Source organism: Cryptomeria japonica, chromosome 3 (genome assembly GCF_030272615.1).
Source record: "Cryptomeria japonica chromosome 3, Sugi_1.0, whole genome shotgun sequence".
Classification (NCBI taxonomy): domain Eukaryota; kingdom Viridiplantae; phylum Streptophyta; class Pinopsida; order Cupressales; family Cupressaceae; genus Cryptomeria; species Cryptomeria japonica.
The window spans coordinates 774,120,366-774,137,162 of NC_081407.1; the positions used below are offsets into that span (position 1 = coordinate 774,120,366).

The window sequence follows — 16,797 nt, forward strand, 5'->3', positions numbered from 1 at the left end:
ATGCGCTACAATGATACCTTCTACTATTAATATATTCAAAGAAAACCCACTTTGTTCTTTTGAAATCACAATTTGCAATAGTTTCTTTAGCCTATTTTCAATTACCTTAATGATGACTTTGTATACAGTATTATAGAGAACAATTGGCCTATAATCACTCATCATTTGTGTCTTATTTTTCTTAGGTATGAGGCCCTACAAATGTGTAGTTTAATGCCCTAAGAATTATTATTTTCCTCCTTGAATCCTTTGCAGCACTGATGATATTGTCCCCCACTAATATCCCAAAATCCTAGAAGAAACTAGTAAGAAATTCACCAGGTCTTTAGGCTTTGTCAAGGTTTAATTGGAATAGGGTAGTCTTGACTTCTTCCTTTGTGTTTTCCTTGTATAATGCATTATTATGATCCTCATTGATTAGATTCAGGATCATACCAATAATGGAATCCTTTTCTTCTATATGCTCCCATGTCCCTATGTTTAAGATGGTATCAAAGGAGTTGAGTTCTATTGTATTGACTTCTTTAATTGACTACACCATTGAACCATCCTCTTTCCTAATTTTCATGCAATTCTTTTCCTTGTCTTATTTGCAATTGTAGTTCTATGGGAGAACTTAGTGTTTCGATCCCCCTCCTTTAACCAAATTTCTCTCAATTTATGTTTCCACTAGCATTACTCTCTAGCATGTTTTTCTACTAGTTTCTCCTTTAAAATTTTTTCAACTTCATAGCTATTATTACCTCATTGAGAGCCCCCAACTCTTTTTTTGCCAACTCCTTATTCCACACTTTCATCTTACTTTTGATAAGATTTAGATTCTTACTTATTTGATATAATTTGATATGGTTTCCAAAGTTGATTTTTATCCACCAACCATTAATGAGTTCTTTCAAATTTGGAACATGTATGAACCACATGGTTTCGAACTTAAAGGGCTGCTAATTCGGGGATCATCTGATCTAACAATGAGTACAACAGGGTAGTGATCTGATCTTGTAAATGGAAAATTTATTGCTTCTTGCACATCCATTTGATTGTCCCACTCCCCAACTAGTAGGAATCTATCTAGTCTTTCCACAATACTTGTGAAACCTTTCCTCTTTTTGGTCCACGTAAAGATACCATTCTTAGTTTGTATATCTTTGAGTTGGTTATGATCCACAAAGGTCTGGAAGTCTTGTTGTATGTTTGTTATATTTGTAAGATCCTCAATTTTTAGTACTGTTCAAACTAGCATTGAAATCACCTCCAATGATTCATTTTTCTTCCCTGTGTTTGAGAAATGCATTGGAGATTTGGTGCCATAACTCTCTTTTCTCAATTGTCACCACATTCCCATACACATTTTGTTATAAAAAATATCTCATTCTTCTAAACTAGCCTATAATTTACCAAAATCCAATTTTGATGTTCCTCAACCACCACTCCTCAATATCGAGGGGTTTCTAAATAACTCCCAAACACCTAGATGCTCTTTTTGAGCTTACAAAATATACTATCCACTACCTCTAGTGTTTCATTCTTTTTCTACTTTCTTCCATGCTCCATTTGGTTTCCTGAATCAAAATAACATCTATCTTTGTTTGGTCAATCTAGGGGTGAACTCACAATAATGGTTCCCACTTTTTTGCCACTTTTGACACTGAGATGTACATTTTTAAAATAATCTTCAACTTCCGAGAACTATAACTTTTAAACTATTAAAAATTTGAAGATGATGTAAATTAGTGATTTCTAGCATTTTGTTTGTAGATTCTATATACATTTTTTTCAAATTTTTTTGAAGGATTTTAAAAAAAAATTTCCATCTCCCTCGAAAAGTAGTTTTTTACAACAAACTACATTTTTTAAGAGTGCTGTGCCTCCCGAAACGCATAACTTTTTTTCTATAAATAATAAAAACTCAATTCTTTCGAATTTTGGTTTGTAACATCAATATCCAGGGCTTTCATTTGGTTTTATAGTGATATGTTCAATATTTTTCATTTTATAAAGTTTTGAAGTCCGACTAGTCATAATTCAAACATAGGTTTACGTTTGAACACATAACTTGTTCTATATAAATCGAAATTCAATTTTATTTTTTTTTGTTAGAAAGAAGACATCAATACCAAGGGCATAGATATTTTTCAGAATTTTTTTGAATTAGTTTCTTATTTTTCCCAATGCGTTGAACAGAGAAGTTCATGTTCAGTGAAAAACCAATTTTTAATAAAATTAAAAAATCAAGAACATAATAAATTCAAAATATAACAAAATTATATTCGTTGGAAAGCTTGCTTTGAGTACTACCATCTAATATTCATGGGTTATCAAGATTATTTCATTCGTGCATTGAACCAGAGCTCTGAAGTCATTAATTCTTGAGAACTCTGAAATATTTTGGGAGAAACTTCTAATTTTTGGGGTTCGAACGAACACGAGTTCGATCGGATTGGGTTCGCTCGAACCAAAAGGGGTTCAAGTGAACCCCCATTCACTCGAACAAGTGAGCTCGATTTTGGCATGCCCAATGTTCGAGCGAACCCGCCCGATGTTCGAGCGAACCCGCCCGATGTTCGAGCGAACCCAACTAAACATTTTGGTTCGCTCGGACTCCCAGGGGTAGTCCGAGCGAACATTTGTATTTCGCTCGAACACTGGCAAATCCGAAATTCCCACTTTCGCCAAATTCCTTCGTTGGCAAAAGTGGGAACCAGCTTTGTGAATTCACCCCTAGTGTTTGACCATGCACCACTTGTTAGGGGCATTAATGCACCTAACACTCTAAGTTAGTATCCTCATTTACCACGAGGAAGTATAATTTCCTTACTAGATCTAAGTTTCCTTTAACCCAGAGCATTAGCCATCATTGCCAACTTGACATTGGTTGATTTTGGTCCCAATTTTCCTTTTTGTTTGCTTTTAGGCTTCTTTATCTTTGACTCTTAGAATTTTTCTAGCATTCTTATCTCCATATTTTCTCCTTCCTCCTATTCATTCCCTCCATCTTCCTTTGTATCTATTTCTACAATGTCTTCATCTGCCATTGCCTAGGTGAAATCATAATTTATGTTTTTACATAGGGTATAGGTGATTGAGATTTGCATCTAGTCCCCATCTCCAATTTAATTTGTATTATTTTTTGCCTTGTCATTTTCATTTAGAGGCACCACTTTGTCAAATGTTGTATCCTGACCCATATCTATTTCCTTTTTAGTCATTATGTTAGATCCTACCAGGTCTATTTGTGGTGACTAGTGATCTCGGCCAATATCACTTCCATGTTCCTAGACATTTATCAGGCCCATAATGTCCTCCTCCTTCACCCCAGGGTTGGGTGGAGTCACCTCATTCTCGTTGGGAACAACTTCTTCTAGGATAGATATCTCATAGACCACCTCTTTCTGAATAAGAACTACTTCTTCTGAAATTGATATCTCATTAGCCTCACCACCTAAAACTTGCTCTCGGATTCATTCTTTTTGTAATGTCCCCTACTAAGTTTAGACCCAATTTAACCATAATTAATCTAGTTTAATATACTCATGACTTAAACTAAGTTGATTAGGAGACAAATCTATCTTAACTGAATCGAATCGGTGATATTCCATAGTTCAATTGATCAATTTGCTACTAAGTAAATTGTTAATCTACCCCAATAAATAATTAACTCTATCATACTAGATAATTAATTTTATTCCAATTCATTATAAATCATTTACATATTTATTAATTACTAATTATATGAATTATTATGCATTACTGCAATTAATTTTTAAAATATATTATAATGATTATAATAATTATAATAATATCTATATTTATAACTATTATATTACTATCTATATTTATATTATTATTTTTCTAATCAACACATCTTTATATATATGTATAATAATTATATTACCAATTATTAATGTCTGCGCTAATAATTTTTTTATAAATCTTTAATACTACTATTCTTTCAAACCTTAATTATTAATATATTAAGTAGCTAGTAATGACAGACAGATCTGACACATGTCAGATCTGGTCTGCCACTATTATGAAATTATATAATGCATGTTGTAGTTATTATTATTATTAAATTATCCATAAAACATTACTAGGTTATATATATTAAGCATTCATATTAGACACATTCCTATGCATACCACCAAGATTACTTGTCTAATTGTTGTTATCAATTGATTATCTCTAGATATGCTTGATAATATTTATGGGATGATTAATTATTAGGTGATGTATATGAGACTACAATACCTTAATGAAGGCTAATATTAACATCAAATATTACAGAGGTAAATACATCTTGGAGGAGCTTGGATTTGATTATCCCAAATGGCATCAGTATTCATCATAAGTTGGTTATATACAAAGCCACGTGTGTAAGTGACTGCAGTAATGTTGAATAACAATATGCTATCACACAATATAAATGCCAAATGCTTATGCATACAGTAGCATTTAATTTTATTATTATTCTAATTATTAAATATATAAATTATATATTTATTTAATTTGTATATTTATTATTTTAAATATAAATTTTGTTTATAATCTATAATATATAAATTATGTTATAATATAATATTTATTTATTTTTATTTGAATATTTCAAGGTTATTAATAAATATTAACTAAATAATAATATTTAATAAATAAATTTCAAATAATCATTCGTTGGTAATTTAATAAAATAATTGCTTCATTTAGGATATATGTATAATGATCAAGGAGAGGACGTGACACTTTTGATTGTTCTTCTATTGTTGCTCTATCCTCCTTGCCCTCTTGTATTTGAGCTTCAACTTGTAGATAGGTGTTAGCCTTATTTGGTGATCCAACATTTTATTTATTCATGCCCCTTACATTTACATTTTGGGCATAAGATCGAACTATCATCTCTTTCTATCTTTTGATGCCACACACCCTAGATTGTATAAATTCCATCTCTTGTAAAATTGGAGGAAAGGGCATTAAGTTGAGACATATTATTGCATAGGTTCCAAATCATCTATCTTCCATCTTCCTATCCACTTGATTAAGTGGTATGATACTCTACCCAATTTCTTTCAAAATTCCTTCCTCCTAGTATATAGATGGTTGATTATATACTTGAACCAAGATTAGTCTAGCCTCTACATTCTGCTTCCAAAGATCAAAGTTGGGTCTCCATTCTTTCATATAGATGCCTATATCATCCATCATATAAGTCCCATGATTTAGGACAGTCCATCTATCTTTATTTGACTAGAATTCAACCAAGAAGAAGCCATTTGGCAAAGCTTTCAAATGAAGATTGTTGCCCCATTATTTGTCACACCATCCTTTCATTCTAGCAGATGCTTGTGATCCCCCCCATTTAATAAAAGTCCCAATATCTTTCAATCTATATACTAAATTCTTTACAAGGGATTGTTCTCGAAAAAATTAAATGCTTTTACTAGGATACGTATTAGAGTTCTAAGGCATACCTTTTTGTTGCTTTGTATTCGATAGTGGAGCCACCTCTAGGAATATCAACTCTTTTCCTTTCCATGATATTCTTTTCTTCCAATACTAATGTACTACACAACCTTGTCACTTGCCAATTTCCTGAAGAATCAGTAGGAGTGCCTCTTTTTTGCCAAAACCTCCCATACTTATGGTTTTCTAATTTGCCTTGAGAATTAGGGTTTCTTATGATCTAGTTTCTAGTGGATCCCCTACCTACCCAAGTGGTTTTTGCTTCTCGTCCACAAGTGCCTCCTTCTTGTTAGATCGTTGATCCATACCTATTTGATCCTTGTCAACTAGGCTTCCCTTCCCACCACATGCCTCTATGTTTCCTCACTTGAAATTGGCTCATGGTCAGACATTTGTCGACCCATCACCCATGTTTAAAGACCCATTGCAGAATGTGTCTATTCTCCTTTGCTTCATTCTTTCTCTCGGTGTTTTCCTCAACCATGTACTCCAAGGCAACATCTCCCCAATTACTATCCTCTAGGTTGATTGATTTTTCACTTGACCTCCAATTTGCTCGCCATTTTAATTTGTTTGTAGGTGCACAAATTGTTATCTTGAGTGGAGGGTAAATAAAAAATGTCTATTTTAAAATAATAAATTAAAAACTACTTATCACATAGAAAATGATTTTGCATTTTGGAGTTTTATTAGATTATATTATCCTCCAAATTTCAATAATTTATCTTATAATGTATAAATAATCAAATGAGCACAATTCATCAAATTTCTCTCCGCATACATCAATTTATCAATTGAATACATTGATAGAGATTTAATTAAACAACAAAAGATGGAAAAAGGAAAAAGTCCTTAATTTCAGTAAGACAAAAATCAAGTGATTCGCTATATCTTACCATCACCACCCTCCTCCTTTTTAATGTGATTATTTTATCATTAACTAATCCATATGTTATGTTCAATTAAAGAGAGACCAATCTAATCTAAATTTGTTCGACATGAAAATATTTTGAAGTTAAAGAATCAATTAAGCCTCTCTAAATAAATAAATAAATTATTGTTTGATATTCTTATCATTACTTGACTAATTGATTCTCATTTAATACAATAGAGTACTGAATTGAAATGTAAAATAAATAATAAATTGATAGCCTAAAGGAATGATAAATAGTTTTGGTGAAACTATTTTGCATTGTAAAGTATTCCAATGGTAGTGTCATTCCAATTGTTACCAACTTTTATTGTGCTATTTTTTAATTTCCCTTTTATTTATCAAACAAAAAATATGTTATCACAAGTATTAGAAATGTTTACTTTGACATCATTACGAATATTATCTATTACATTGTCCATTTTTATAGTGGTTGAAATAAAATTGCAATGACAATTTAGTTCATTAAATTATAATTAAAGTCCCTTCCTCAATGGATGAACAAGAAAGGAGTTTCCCACTAGACCAACACAAATTGATAACGTCTCCTAAAAATAAGAGGAGCTAATTTAGGGGAGAAGACCCCTCCAACCAAGGAGGAGTGATATTAGGATCAATAGGCATAGAGATGATTTAAATGAATAAGAAATCAACCAATAAGAGAGATATATCGACCAATAGAAAAGATTGACTTGACATAATGATAAAATTTATATATATGTAGTCAATCTATTGCTACATTTTCCATTTATTCCTTAGTTAGTGAAGGGAAAATCTTTAGATGCTTTGTGAGATAACCTAAGTATCAAACATAAGAATTCTGATTTGATTATTGTGGTAGTTGAGCCCCTATTGATATCTTACCATTGATAAGCTGATAAAAAGAGTAGTTACCACATGGAACTCAAAGATTCTACCAATCTTTTGATGCCCCTCTATAATTGAGACAAAAGAGGGATACTCAATTGGCCTCTATATTTTTAAAAATTGAATTAAGTGATTGATTTAACATGACAACAAACTCAATTGACTCATATATATATCTTGCTTTCTTCCACACAATTGTCGGAGGGCTTAAATCACACACATTAAGCTTTGACTTCTAAGCTTAAAAGTGTTAAACATTCAAAGTTGAGTGGCATTCTCTAGGCTTGATATGTTGCTTAGTGTGTGGGGTTTACTGCTGGTCCACAATTCTATCAACCACATTCACTAAACGAACATAATTCATGTCACTAGTCATTATCCTCTGAATACTAGATGAATGTATATTGTTACTCTTCTACCTCATCTTGAGTGAAAGATAAAGTAATCTAAAAAAACATCTTATGTTCAGCTAACTCGGTGGAGAGTAATTTAGATTGGACGATAGAAATGCCATAGATTTTTTTTCTCAAAGTTGGAACAAAAAAATTAGGGTTATAGCCCAATATATATTGGTGGTAAAAGCTACCAGTAGGAACCTTACGGACTTTCTACTTCAATGCATCAAAGTTAATGTTTATTACCTTTCAAGTTGAGTGAGTTGGACATATTTTAAAAAGTAATTATGAAGATATTATCATCTATACGTTGCTTCAATTTTCTTTCTTCTGGGTGAAACTTTTGCATTGCACCGTCTCAAGGATTCCAATTTCACACAGTAAAAAAACAGGCTGAAAAAGACATTTACCTTGAAAACTAATTTTGGAATAATTAATGGACCAAAATTTATGCCACCATAACAAAGAGAAACCTTAGGGTTGAAGAAAGCATGGCAAACAAGAATGGAATTTAGGGTTTAACGTAGCTGTCACTTCAGAATATGTGCAAGTTTGTTTATACAAGAAAAGAAAAGAAACAAAATTACCAAGAAATATATACCTTTTTAATCTGACAAAAGGTAGTCTTGTGATATTCACCCTAAAACTGCTCAATTAATCTCATTCCTTCTGTTTGTTTTTCTTAAGCATGAATATAATACTCAGGGCTGTCTCGGTAGTTGCAACGACAGCTACAGTAGTGAGTGCTTTCTTGACGTACAAATCAATAATAGAGCATATTGCACTGGAGGAGCAGTACGGGATATTGAGAGACACAGCTGCAAAGATGTATGAAACTTCAAAATACCCAGCCACCATTTTGGTCTTCGGATTTGAGAACCATGGCAGGAGTTCATTCGTCAACACAGTTTTCAGAGTTTTGTTTAAAGAAAATGGGCCGTTGGTCATGAGAGCAGAGACTGGACCCTGCAAAAGGACGACAACTACAACGAGAATTTTCAGGCTGAAGAATCAGCTCTCAACGTACCCCAAATATCTGGTAAATCTGATCGAAACGCCCACCTTCTGGGAGTATGATGTTTTGGATGAGCAGAAATTGAGAAAAAATTTGAGGGGGGAAAATGCAGCGGCTTTAATGCAAATGGGTGTTCCTCCTCCAGAATGTGTGGTGATCGTTATTAGGGCAGATGCTTCTTGCGTTGGAGGATCTGCTTCAGAAAGTCTTCCAGATCTAGCCAAAATTATACGCGAAGAAGGTCAACCAATCTTATTGTTTTTTATAATAGGCTTTTTTTTGGGTTTGTATATCATCAATGAGTAAGATCATATTACATGATTCATCATTATCAGTTTTCTTTCTTAATTCTCTTTCATTCCGATAATGAATCATGTAATATGATGCGAAATTTTCTTTCATCCTGAATCATGTAATATGATGCGAAACGTTCATGATGAAAAATATCACATAATACAAATAAAAAAAAAATACAAACATTATGATAATAATTTTCTCTTTTTCACCTGTTGATCTCTGGTCAATCAAGATGAATTGTGTCATGTCTTATACAATTTCTTTGTTTTCAGGACTCCAATTTGTTGTAGTATTGACACACAAGAAAGAGGCAAAGACTACAATGGATCTGCAGGAGCTAATGAAACAAGTTGCTCAGATGGTGGGCACAGATTGTGTTCAATGCATAGACAATTATATTGCAGAACATTCTAGTGAGGGACAGAATGTGGTAAATGTGAATAATAATTTCAGCACACACATTCAGACGCTGAGCATTATGAAACAGTGCTTTGAGTATGTGAAGCAGCGACGTCAGTTAAATAAAAAGAGGAGCATGGGCACGCAGAAGAGTGAAAGCTTAACCAGCTCAGAGGATTTTCAATCTTGCATCTACCATTCTGATGTTGAATAATAGTTAAAAGTATATTTTCTCAAAAATGCTTTACAATTGAATTCTAATGTCATTTTCTATTTACTTTTGTTTTTGTTTTTGTTTTAGTCTGAACACTCACATTTCTATACATTTATCTATATCTTGTTCATAATTATATCTTCTTCATAATTATACACTTTTTCATATAGATTATATTTATTACGTCTCTCATGATTAGATTTTTGTTTTTCTTTATCTTGGATTATTCTTGTAAATGTTACATCTCTCATGATTAGATTTTTTTTTTCTTTATCTTGGATTATTCTTGTAAATGTAGGAGTGATTTTTCATATATAAGAATCTGACTTCCAAATTTTCAGATTTAAAATTTAACTAGCTCTCACCCATTTTACTAGTTGTGAATTTTCTAAACAAATTGTTGAATACACTATTGTCAGGTCATGAGACTCTTTTATCATTTCTTCGGGGCCTCTTTTTTAATAGGTCCAAGCCTTCTTTCATGCTTTATTATATAAAAAATATAAAAAAAATTATAAGAATTTAGAATTGTTAAGTTCAAAATATAAACAAGGAAAAATATAAGCATTTGAAATAAAAAATTTGAATTGTAAGTATTTTTTCTTCAATAATGAACATTAAAAGGGTCAAATATTAAGATAAAATAATGATGATCCATTTTCATCATTAAAATTTAACATAGATTCAAGCACACTCTCTACCCCCTCTTTGTTGATTTTTTTCACTATTTCATAAACCCATTTGGTGAAAAGTTAGTTAAGATCATATAGTATTGATTTTTTAATTTTACATTTGACACCATCAAAAATAATTTCTAGATTTCTCTAAAGTCTCATTTCATCTTTATCATGTGCACTACATGTATTAAGTAACGGTATTCATTATAAAAGTGATCAACATGAAAAACATGTAAAAAATCATATATATATATAATAAGTAATATTTCCTAACTTCATTTAAACTTCATTTAATACCATGCCTGAAACTATAGAATACATAGATTCAACACATTATACAACATATACATTGTAGAAACCCTCTAATACCATAAAGCATCATTTTATTATAAAATGTTTATATAAAATCATCTCTAAAAATATAGAAAGGAAATTTGATATAAAGCTTCTAAATCATTTAGAGATGGTCAATAATACCTTTTCTACATATTGATAGAATTCACTACTAATCTCAAAATTGAAAATTAAATTAGCACACCTATCTTTAAAGCAATATAGGTAAAGTATGTCAAAGATATCATATTTGTTCATTATTCCTTTTAAAAAATTATTATATTAAGATATGATTATATTTTTATGTTTTTGTTCATTATTCCTTTTAAAAAATTATTATATTAAGATATGATTATATTTTTATGTTTTTTTTGTATTAAGTATCATAGAATCACAAAACTCCTTCCCTGTTTGCCGCCAAAATTCTTGGCTATTCATATTCTTCCTGGAAGCTCTTTAAGAGCTGATTGTAATTCATTTTTTAAAGTTGATTGCCAGAGCTGATTGCAGCTGTGTAGATGTAAACCAGATTGGTGAATGATATAGTGATTCCCCTGCTTCAAGTGTGGATGTAGGCAATTGCCGAACCACGATAAATCTGTGTGTTCTTGTTGTTTGTGTTGTGTATATTTAATTGTTTTTATCTGCTGTTTTCAATTCGATTTCTTCATCCTAACAATTCTTCATCCCAACATAATTTTGGATATAATTTTAGAACTTGTTCGCTGCCATTGCCCAACTATGTGGGTGTTTTCTCAACGTAATTTTTGGCTATAATTTCTTCAAACATGTTTATTACTGACATCAAGCTTAAGGTGTTTATCAGCATAATTTTTTCAATCTATTTCTGAGCGAATTTTTTCAGAAGAGCTGTTCAGATTGTTGAATGTTTCCAATTATCTTGAAGAGTGACAAACCAAATTTTCAGAGGCGTAGTTTGAGATTAAACACAAACACATTACCAATCAATAATTTGAAATTAGTCAGAGTTCACTATGAGTTGAATTCATGTGAGTTGGTGGTGAGAAGAAATTTCGGTGAGGCCCTCGTAGATGCACGTTGTGGAGGTTAGGAGATGTCCTAAGTATGTATCGACTAATTTTAGGAAATCTAAATTATCCAAAATTATCTAAGGTTCAAATCTATGGAGGTGTGTTTTATACAAGTGCCTGTTTAGATGAAGGAGACGTGTAGTTTAGAAGTATGCTTGTTCAACTCATTGTAATCTGTTATATAAAGGTAAAGATAAGGACATATATGTATGTTGGCATGTTTTCATATGAAAAAAAATTAGAAGAAATGTAAAAGTTTATTTTAAATGATTGTAAATGAAAATAAATTTCAATTTCTTTTCTTAAGATTTTCAATTTTGAAATATTTGGTCTTTAAGTTTTGAAAATGTGATATTTGTATTGGATCAATTGTTTGGATTTTATGTTAGATGTTTGGTATATTTGAGGTTGAGCCTAACGGTCAAAGTCAAACATGTAATCTTGACTTGTCTTTCAGTTTTCAATTTGATCTTGTGTAATGCATATTCGTGTACTTTAACTCTTCATGTTGACCTTCATTTAGTGTATTATTTTGAGGACTATTTCTATTTAGAAGTACCTTGGAAGGTTTATATTTTATTGCAAGGAGACAAGTCCTCCTAGATAGCTATTAAAACATTAATAGAGATTTGAAAATTATAGGCAAGGGCCCTAGAATGAGAATGAGTGTACAAAATTATTTCTCCTTTTAAAGCACCCAATCAAAAAAATTTATTATTGATTACTCTTTTTAATGCACTGGGATGAGAAAACTCTTGTGAATATATATTATTACAATGAGTGTATTGAATTTATTTAAATATATCAGATAGTATAATTATTATAAAATATGTGTTTAATTTTCAACTGTAGTAAAATAAAGTGAATTAGTCTACCAAACTTGAGTTTTGTACTTTAGAAATGACAAGGTCAAGTCCATGATCATGGGGTTGGCCCCTAACTAAAGAAATTATTTTGGTAGTGAAACAAGCAAATCTTGGAAGATAACTACTATATGAAGGTAGGACACAGGTGAATGCCATAATGTGAGGGTTATGTGGATTAATATAAGTATGTTTGTAAAAGGATAAGATAAGGGATAAATGCAAAGGGATATGTGTTTATATGAAAGGGTAAAGGTTGGGGAATAGGCACAATGTTGCACAAGATTGTGTTATTTATCAATACGTAAATGTACATCAACACATTTCCTCAAAATTGGTACAAAACTACATTAGAAATAGAATAGGTATCTAAATCTCACAAAAGGGTGCATTTTCTCCTAGAATAAGGTGCCTATAAACCCTTAATGAACATACATTTTAAAGTACATAGCACTCGCAAACGTGCAAGTAAAGTAAAAAATTTGGCATCAAATGATATGAAAGAGGGTTCATATAAAATAATATACCCTACAAGGTATCTTCATCTGAGTATATCCTTCCATATCCTATCTTCACAAGAATCTATGTAATAGAGAAAAAAGTGGACTAAGAGTAGCTTTTTCCTTTCAAATAAAAATTAGATACAAAATAGGAATTTGCTTGATTGTTTAGGAAATAGGAACAACAAGACTTGAGCAAAATTATTAGATTTTATCTATCCAAAATATAATTATGGTGCATTTGACATGGTATTTGTGGTATGACAGGGTTCATGGAGCACAAGAAATGTCAAGTGATAATTCACCTTTGGCCACTACAATGAATCTTTTTAATGCCTATCACTATATAAAAGCATAACATTGGAATGATAGTAATAATGTATGCCCCTACAATTGGTTGTATTTTAGGATGCAAGGAGTTATAAGATAGAAAAAAATTACCGAATCTAATATGCAATGAGTTGATACCATGTAATTTTTAAATTAAACACCTATGCCCACCTAAGATATTGATGACATAAATTGGTGACAAAAGTAAAATTACACATGAAACTCTAAAATAAAAAATCTCACATGATATTTCATTAGAGTAAGGACATGAATGTAGATATATAAGAAATTCAAAATATTATTATGTTTCTCATTTATGAGAGCTAGAGGTAGGTATATATAGCATATGGTATCAAGTGAGATGTACTTGCAACTAATATGGGATAAAGGAGATAGTACATATATGTAGTACAAGTCTCAATCAACATAAAAAATGTACAGAAAAAATTATTAAATGCATATATATATTGCTTATCAAAGTAGATGCATACCTATTTGCAAGGGAGATATAACACCTTCCCAAGTACATATAGGTATCTACATAAGCTTATTTAAGTGTATATTAATACAATAATATAATTATCTAAATACAAAAATCACAAACACCACCTAAAATAACAGCTTAGGTTTATGGAAATGGACCATAGCAAATATGTAACCATGTTAGATATAAAATAGTCTCCTTAGAGGACAAGAAGAAAAACTCCGTGCAAAGGAAAAATCCCCAAAGAAGATAGTTAAAGATAATAAGAGTTGTGTGATCTCTATAAAAAATGAAAAAGTATTCTAAAATATCTATAAGATTAGGCACATGAATTCCACCACACAAGAGAGAGAATGTGAGTAGATAGCCACATGGAAAGTATTGTAGTAACTCCCTCCACATTCAGCATGACATCTTCCTTTTAGAAGGAAGAAACATCAATTAATATATTGTCTAAATGTATAATTAAGTGGTGGGATCAAATGACCAATACAAAGATGAAGATCTCTAATGCTACAAGATTTTAAAAACTAATCAAAGTATCACATCTAATTGAAGAAGTTCAAAATAAAAAATCAGATATAAAGTTGAACATGATGTAAATGATTTCTCTAACAATTACTTTTAAAACTTCTTCATACTATTACTAAACTATGCCAATTATTGAAATGAAAAATTTAGAAACATGAAAAGGCTTTATGCAAAGATGATCTCAATCTAAGTAAGAATTTCAAACTAGATTGAGAAACTAATAATCCTTTAGGATTTGTTAACATAAAAGAAAATGATGTTCTATATGTTTCTAGTCAAATATCCAAACCTTGACAAGGGAGGATTTTCATGGCCTGAAAAGAAGCAAAGTGCCAAGGAATTGGAAGGTTTGGGTCCCAATCGTGATAGGGATAAGGATCACAAGGATGAAAATTGTTGGCATTATTGGCATTAAGTTGTCAATGATGTCAACTAGTTTGGCAAGGTCACCAGTAAGTAAGAAGTGGTGACCGGTACAAGAAGAGCAAGACATATTATGGCAATGCCCATGTGAGTGAGTAGATAGAAGGAAGGATATCGGTACACATGAATTGTGTTATCTATCGGTAAAGCAAGCTTACCGGTAAGACACAAACCGGGATGAAAGTCGGTTGCTTGTTTGTGATGAAGAGATGAAACACTAGAAGAATCACAACAACATCCTGTGAGCATAACAGAGAGGATAACATTAAGATAGGCCGGAAATCATGATTAATTGTTAGGAGGATGTGTTGACGGTACAAAGGAAGTTTGATGGTCATACCGGTAAGGTGAACTGAGCCGGTAGTCAACCTTGGTCGACAAAGAATGTCAAACTGACATAGGAATCCAAGCAAAGGTGGATGTCGACAAGAATGACAGCTGGATGTCAGGTGGAGGTATTGCATAGGTCGGTGGAGTGTGCATCGACATAACAAATCAGCAAGCAAGTCGACTTTTATGAATAACTTGCAAGTCAAGAAGGATGCCAGAGGATTGTGGCTCGAGGAAGGCAACTTGGCAAAAGACTGAATTGATCCTGCAAGAAGATTTGATCTTCGTACTCATTTCCTGAAGGAAACAGCAAAACCATTAATGGCATATGACAGAGAAAAGAAGAAAATCATGATGCAGACCTCCAGGTTTAGAAAACGCACATTGGAATGTGAATCTTTGTTGGTAATTGATCGATGTCATGAAGATCTTATCCTTGGAAAAGCTGATCAAATCAAATCGGATTCAGATCAATTTGGAGAAGGAAAAAATTATCACGACATTGATTGAATGCGTTTTTGGCGAAAATCCAAGTTTATAAATATGTGATCTCAAGACAGAAATTATTGATGCTTGATGTGAAGAAGAAGAGTGAAGTGATCTTGAGCATAGAGAAGGATCATCTTCCTTAAAATTTATTCTAAGAAATTTGCAGAGTGAGTTAGCAAGCAAACTGATGAGAGGGTTTAACTGGCAGTGATAGAGTACCGGTAAACTGTTGAAGTTTTAACAATTAAGCTAACCAGTGAGGAGTGATTGATTAAGAAGGCATCCAAGTGTGACATAGTGTGTTATACAACTAAGTGTGAAGGAAGAGTAACCAATAATCAGAGAGAGTAATCTCATAACCAGTAGTGTGAGATCCGGTGAAGAAGAGAAGATTGTTAACCGACAGAAACCTATTTGATCAAGACTTGCAGAACTCATTTGCAGCCAAAAGCTATAACTGTATCAAAATTGTATTTCACTGTACATCACCAAGTTGGAGCTTGGTGCAGGGGTTGGTGCTCCTTGGGTTGGTGCCCTAAATCTTTGTAATTTAGTGTTTCACTTGTGAGGCTGGATTGGAGCAGTAGTCTCCAGCAATATTTCTCGTCGAGGTTTTTCCCATATTGGGTTTTCCTCGTACTTTCGGTGTTGTGGGTTGCATTTGTGTGTTTGTCTCTTTTGATATCCTCATTTATCTTACGGTTTGACTATTTAGTGCTTAGGATAATAACCGGTATTCTAAGGTTGGTTTAAAAAGGAAAATAATTTAGGAACCACTGATTCACCCCCCCTCTCAGTGGTACATTGTGTTCAACAATTAGTATCAGAGTCTAGGTTCCCGATTGTTTAAAAACCTTGGGTAGATTCTCATCTTATAATACAATGGAAAGAAATGAGTCTGCCTCCTCAAAAGCTCCCATGTTTGATGGGTCTAACTATGCCTTCTGGAGTAGAAGAATGGAGACCTGTATTTCTTCCCTTGGTTTTGATGTGTGGATATCTGTCAAGAATGGGTATACTATCCCTAGTGTTACTCCCTCTAATTCTAATGCCAACAAGGAGTATGAGAATAATGCAAAGGCTAAACATGCTATCTTGAGCGGGTTGTCTGATAATGAGTTTGTCAAGGTCATGCACTATGCATTTTCCAAGGGGACTTGGGATAAAATGCAGAGGTTATTTGAAGGAGATGCAAAAGTCAAATAGGCCAAGA

The 16,797-nt window shown here is 32.2% G+C and overlaps 1 protein-coding gene across 1 annotated transcript; it reads left to right on the forward strand.

Annotated features, from left to right (window-relative positions):
• The first annotated feature begins 8,288 nt into the window (after positions 1-8,288).
• On the forward strand, positions 8,289-9,640 carry LOC131063312 (uncharacterized). The gene is made up of 2 exons (XM_057997091.2): positions 8,289-8,903; positions 9,232-9,640. The coding sequence occupies exons 1-2, from the start codon at positions 8,336-8,338 to the stop codon at positions 9,570-9,572; spliced, it is 909 nt and encodes a 302-aa protein (XP_057853074.2). The 5' UTR covers positions 8,289-8,335; the 3' UTR covers positions 9,573-9,640.
• Positions 9,641-16,797: the final 7,157 nt, after the last annotated feature.

Excerpts from the sequence above, each read along its gene's own strand:
- LOC131063312 (XM_057997091.2), top strand. The coding sequence starts at position 8,336 with ATGAATATAATACTCAGGGCTGTCTCGGTAGTTGCAACGACAGCTACA. Across the intron at positions 8,904-9,231 it reads CAAAATTATACGCGAAGAAG|GACTCCAATTTGTTGTAGTA; the intron begins GTCAACCAATCT and ends CTTTGTTTTCAG.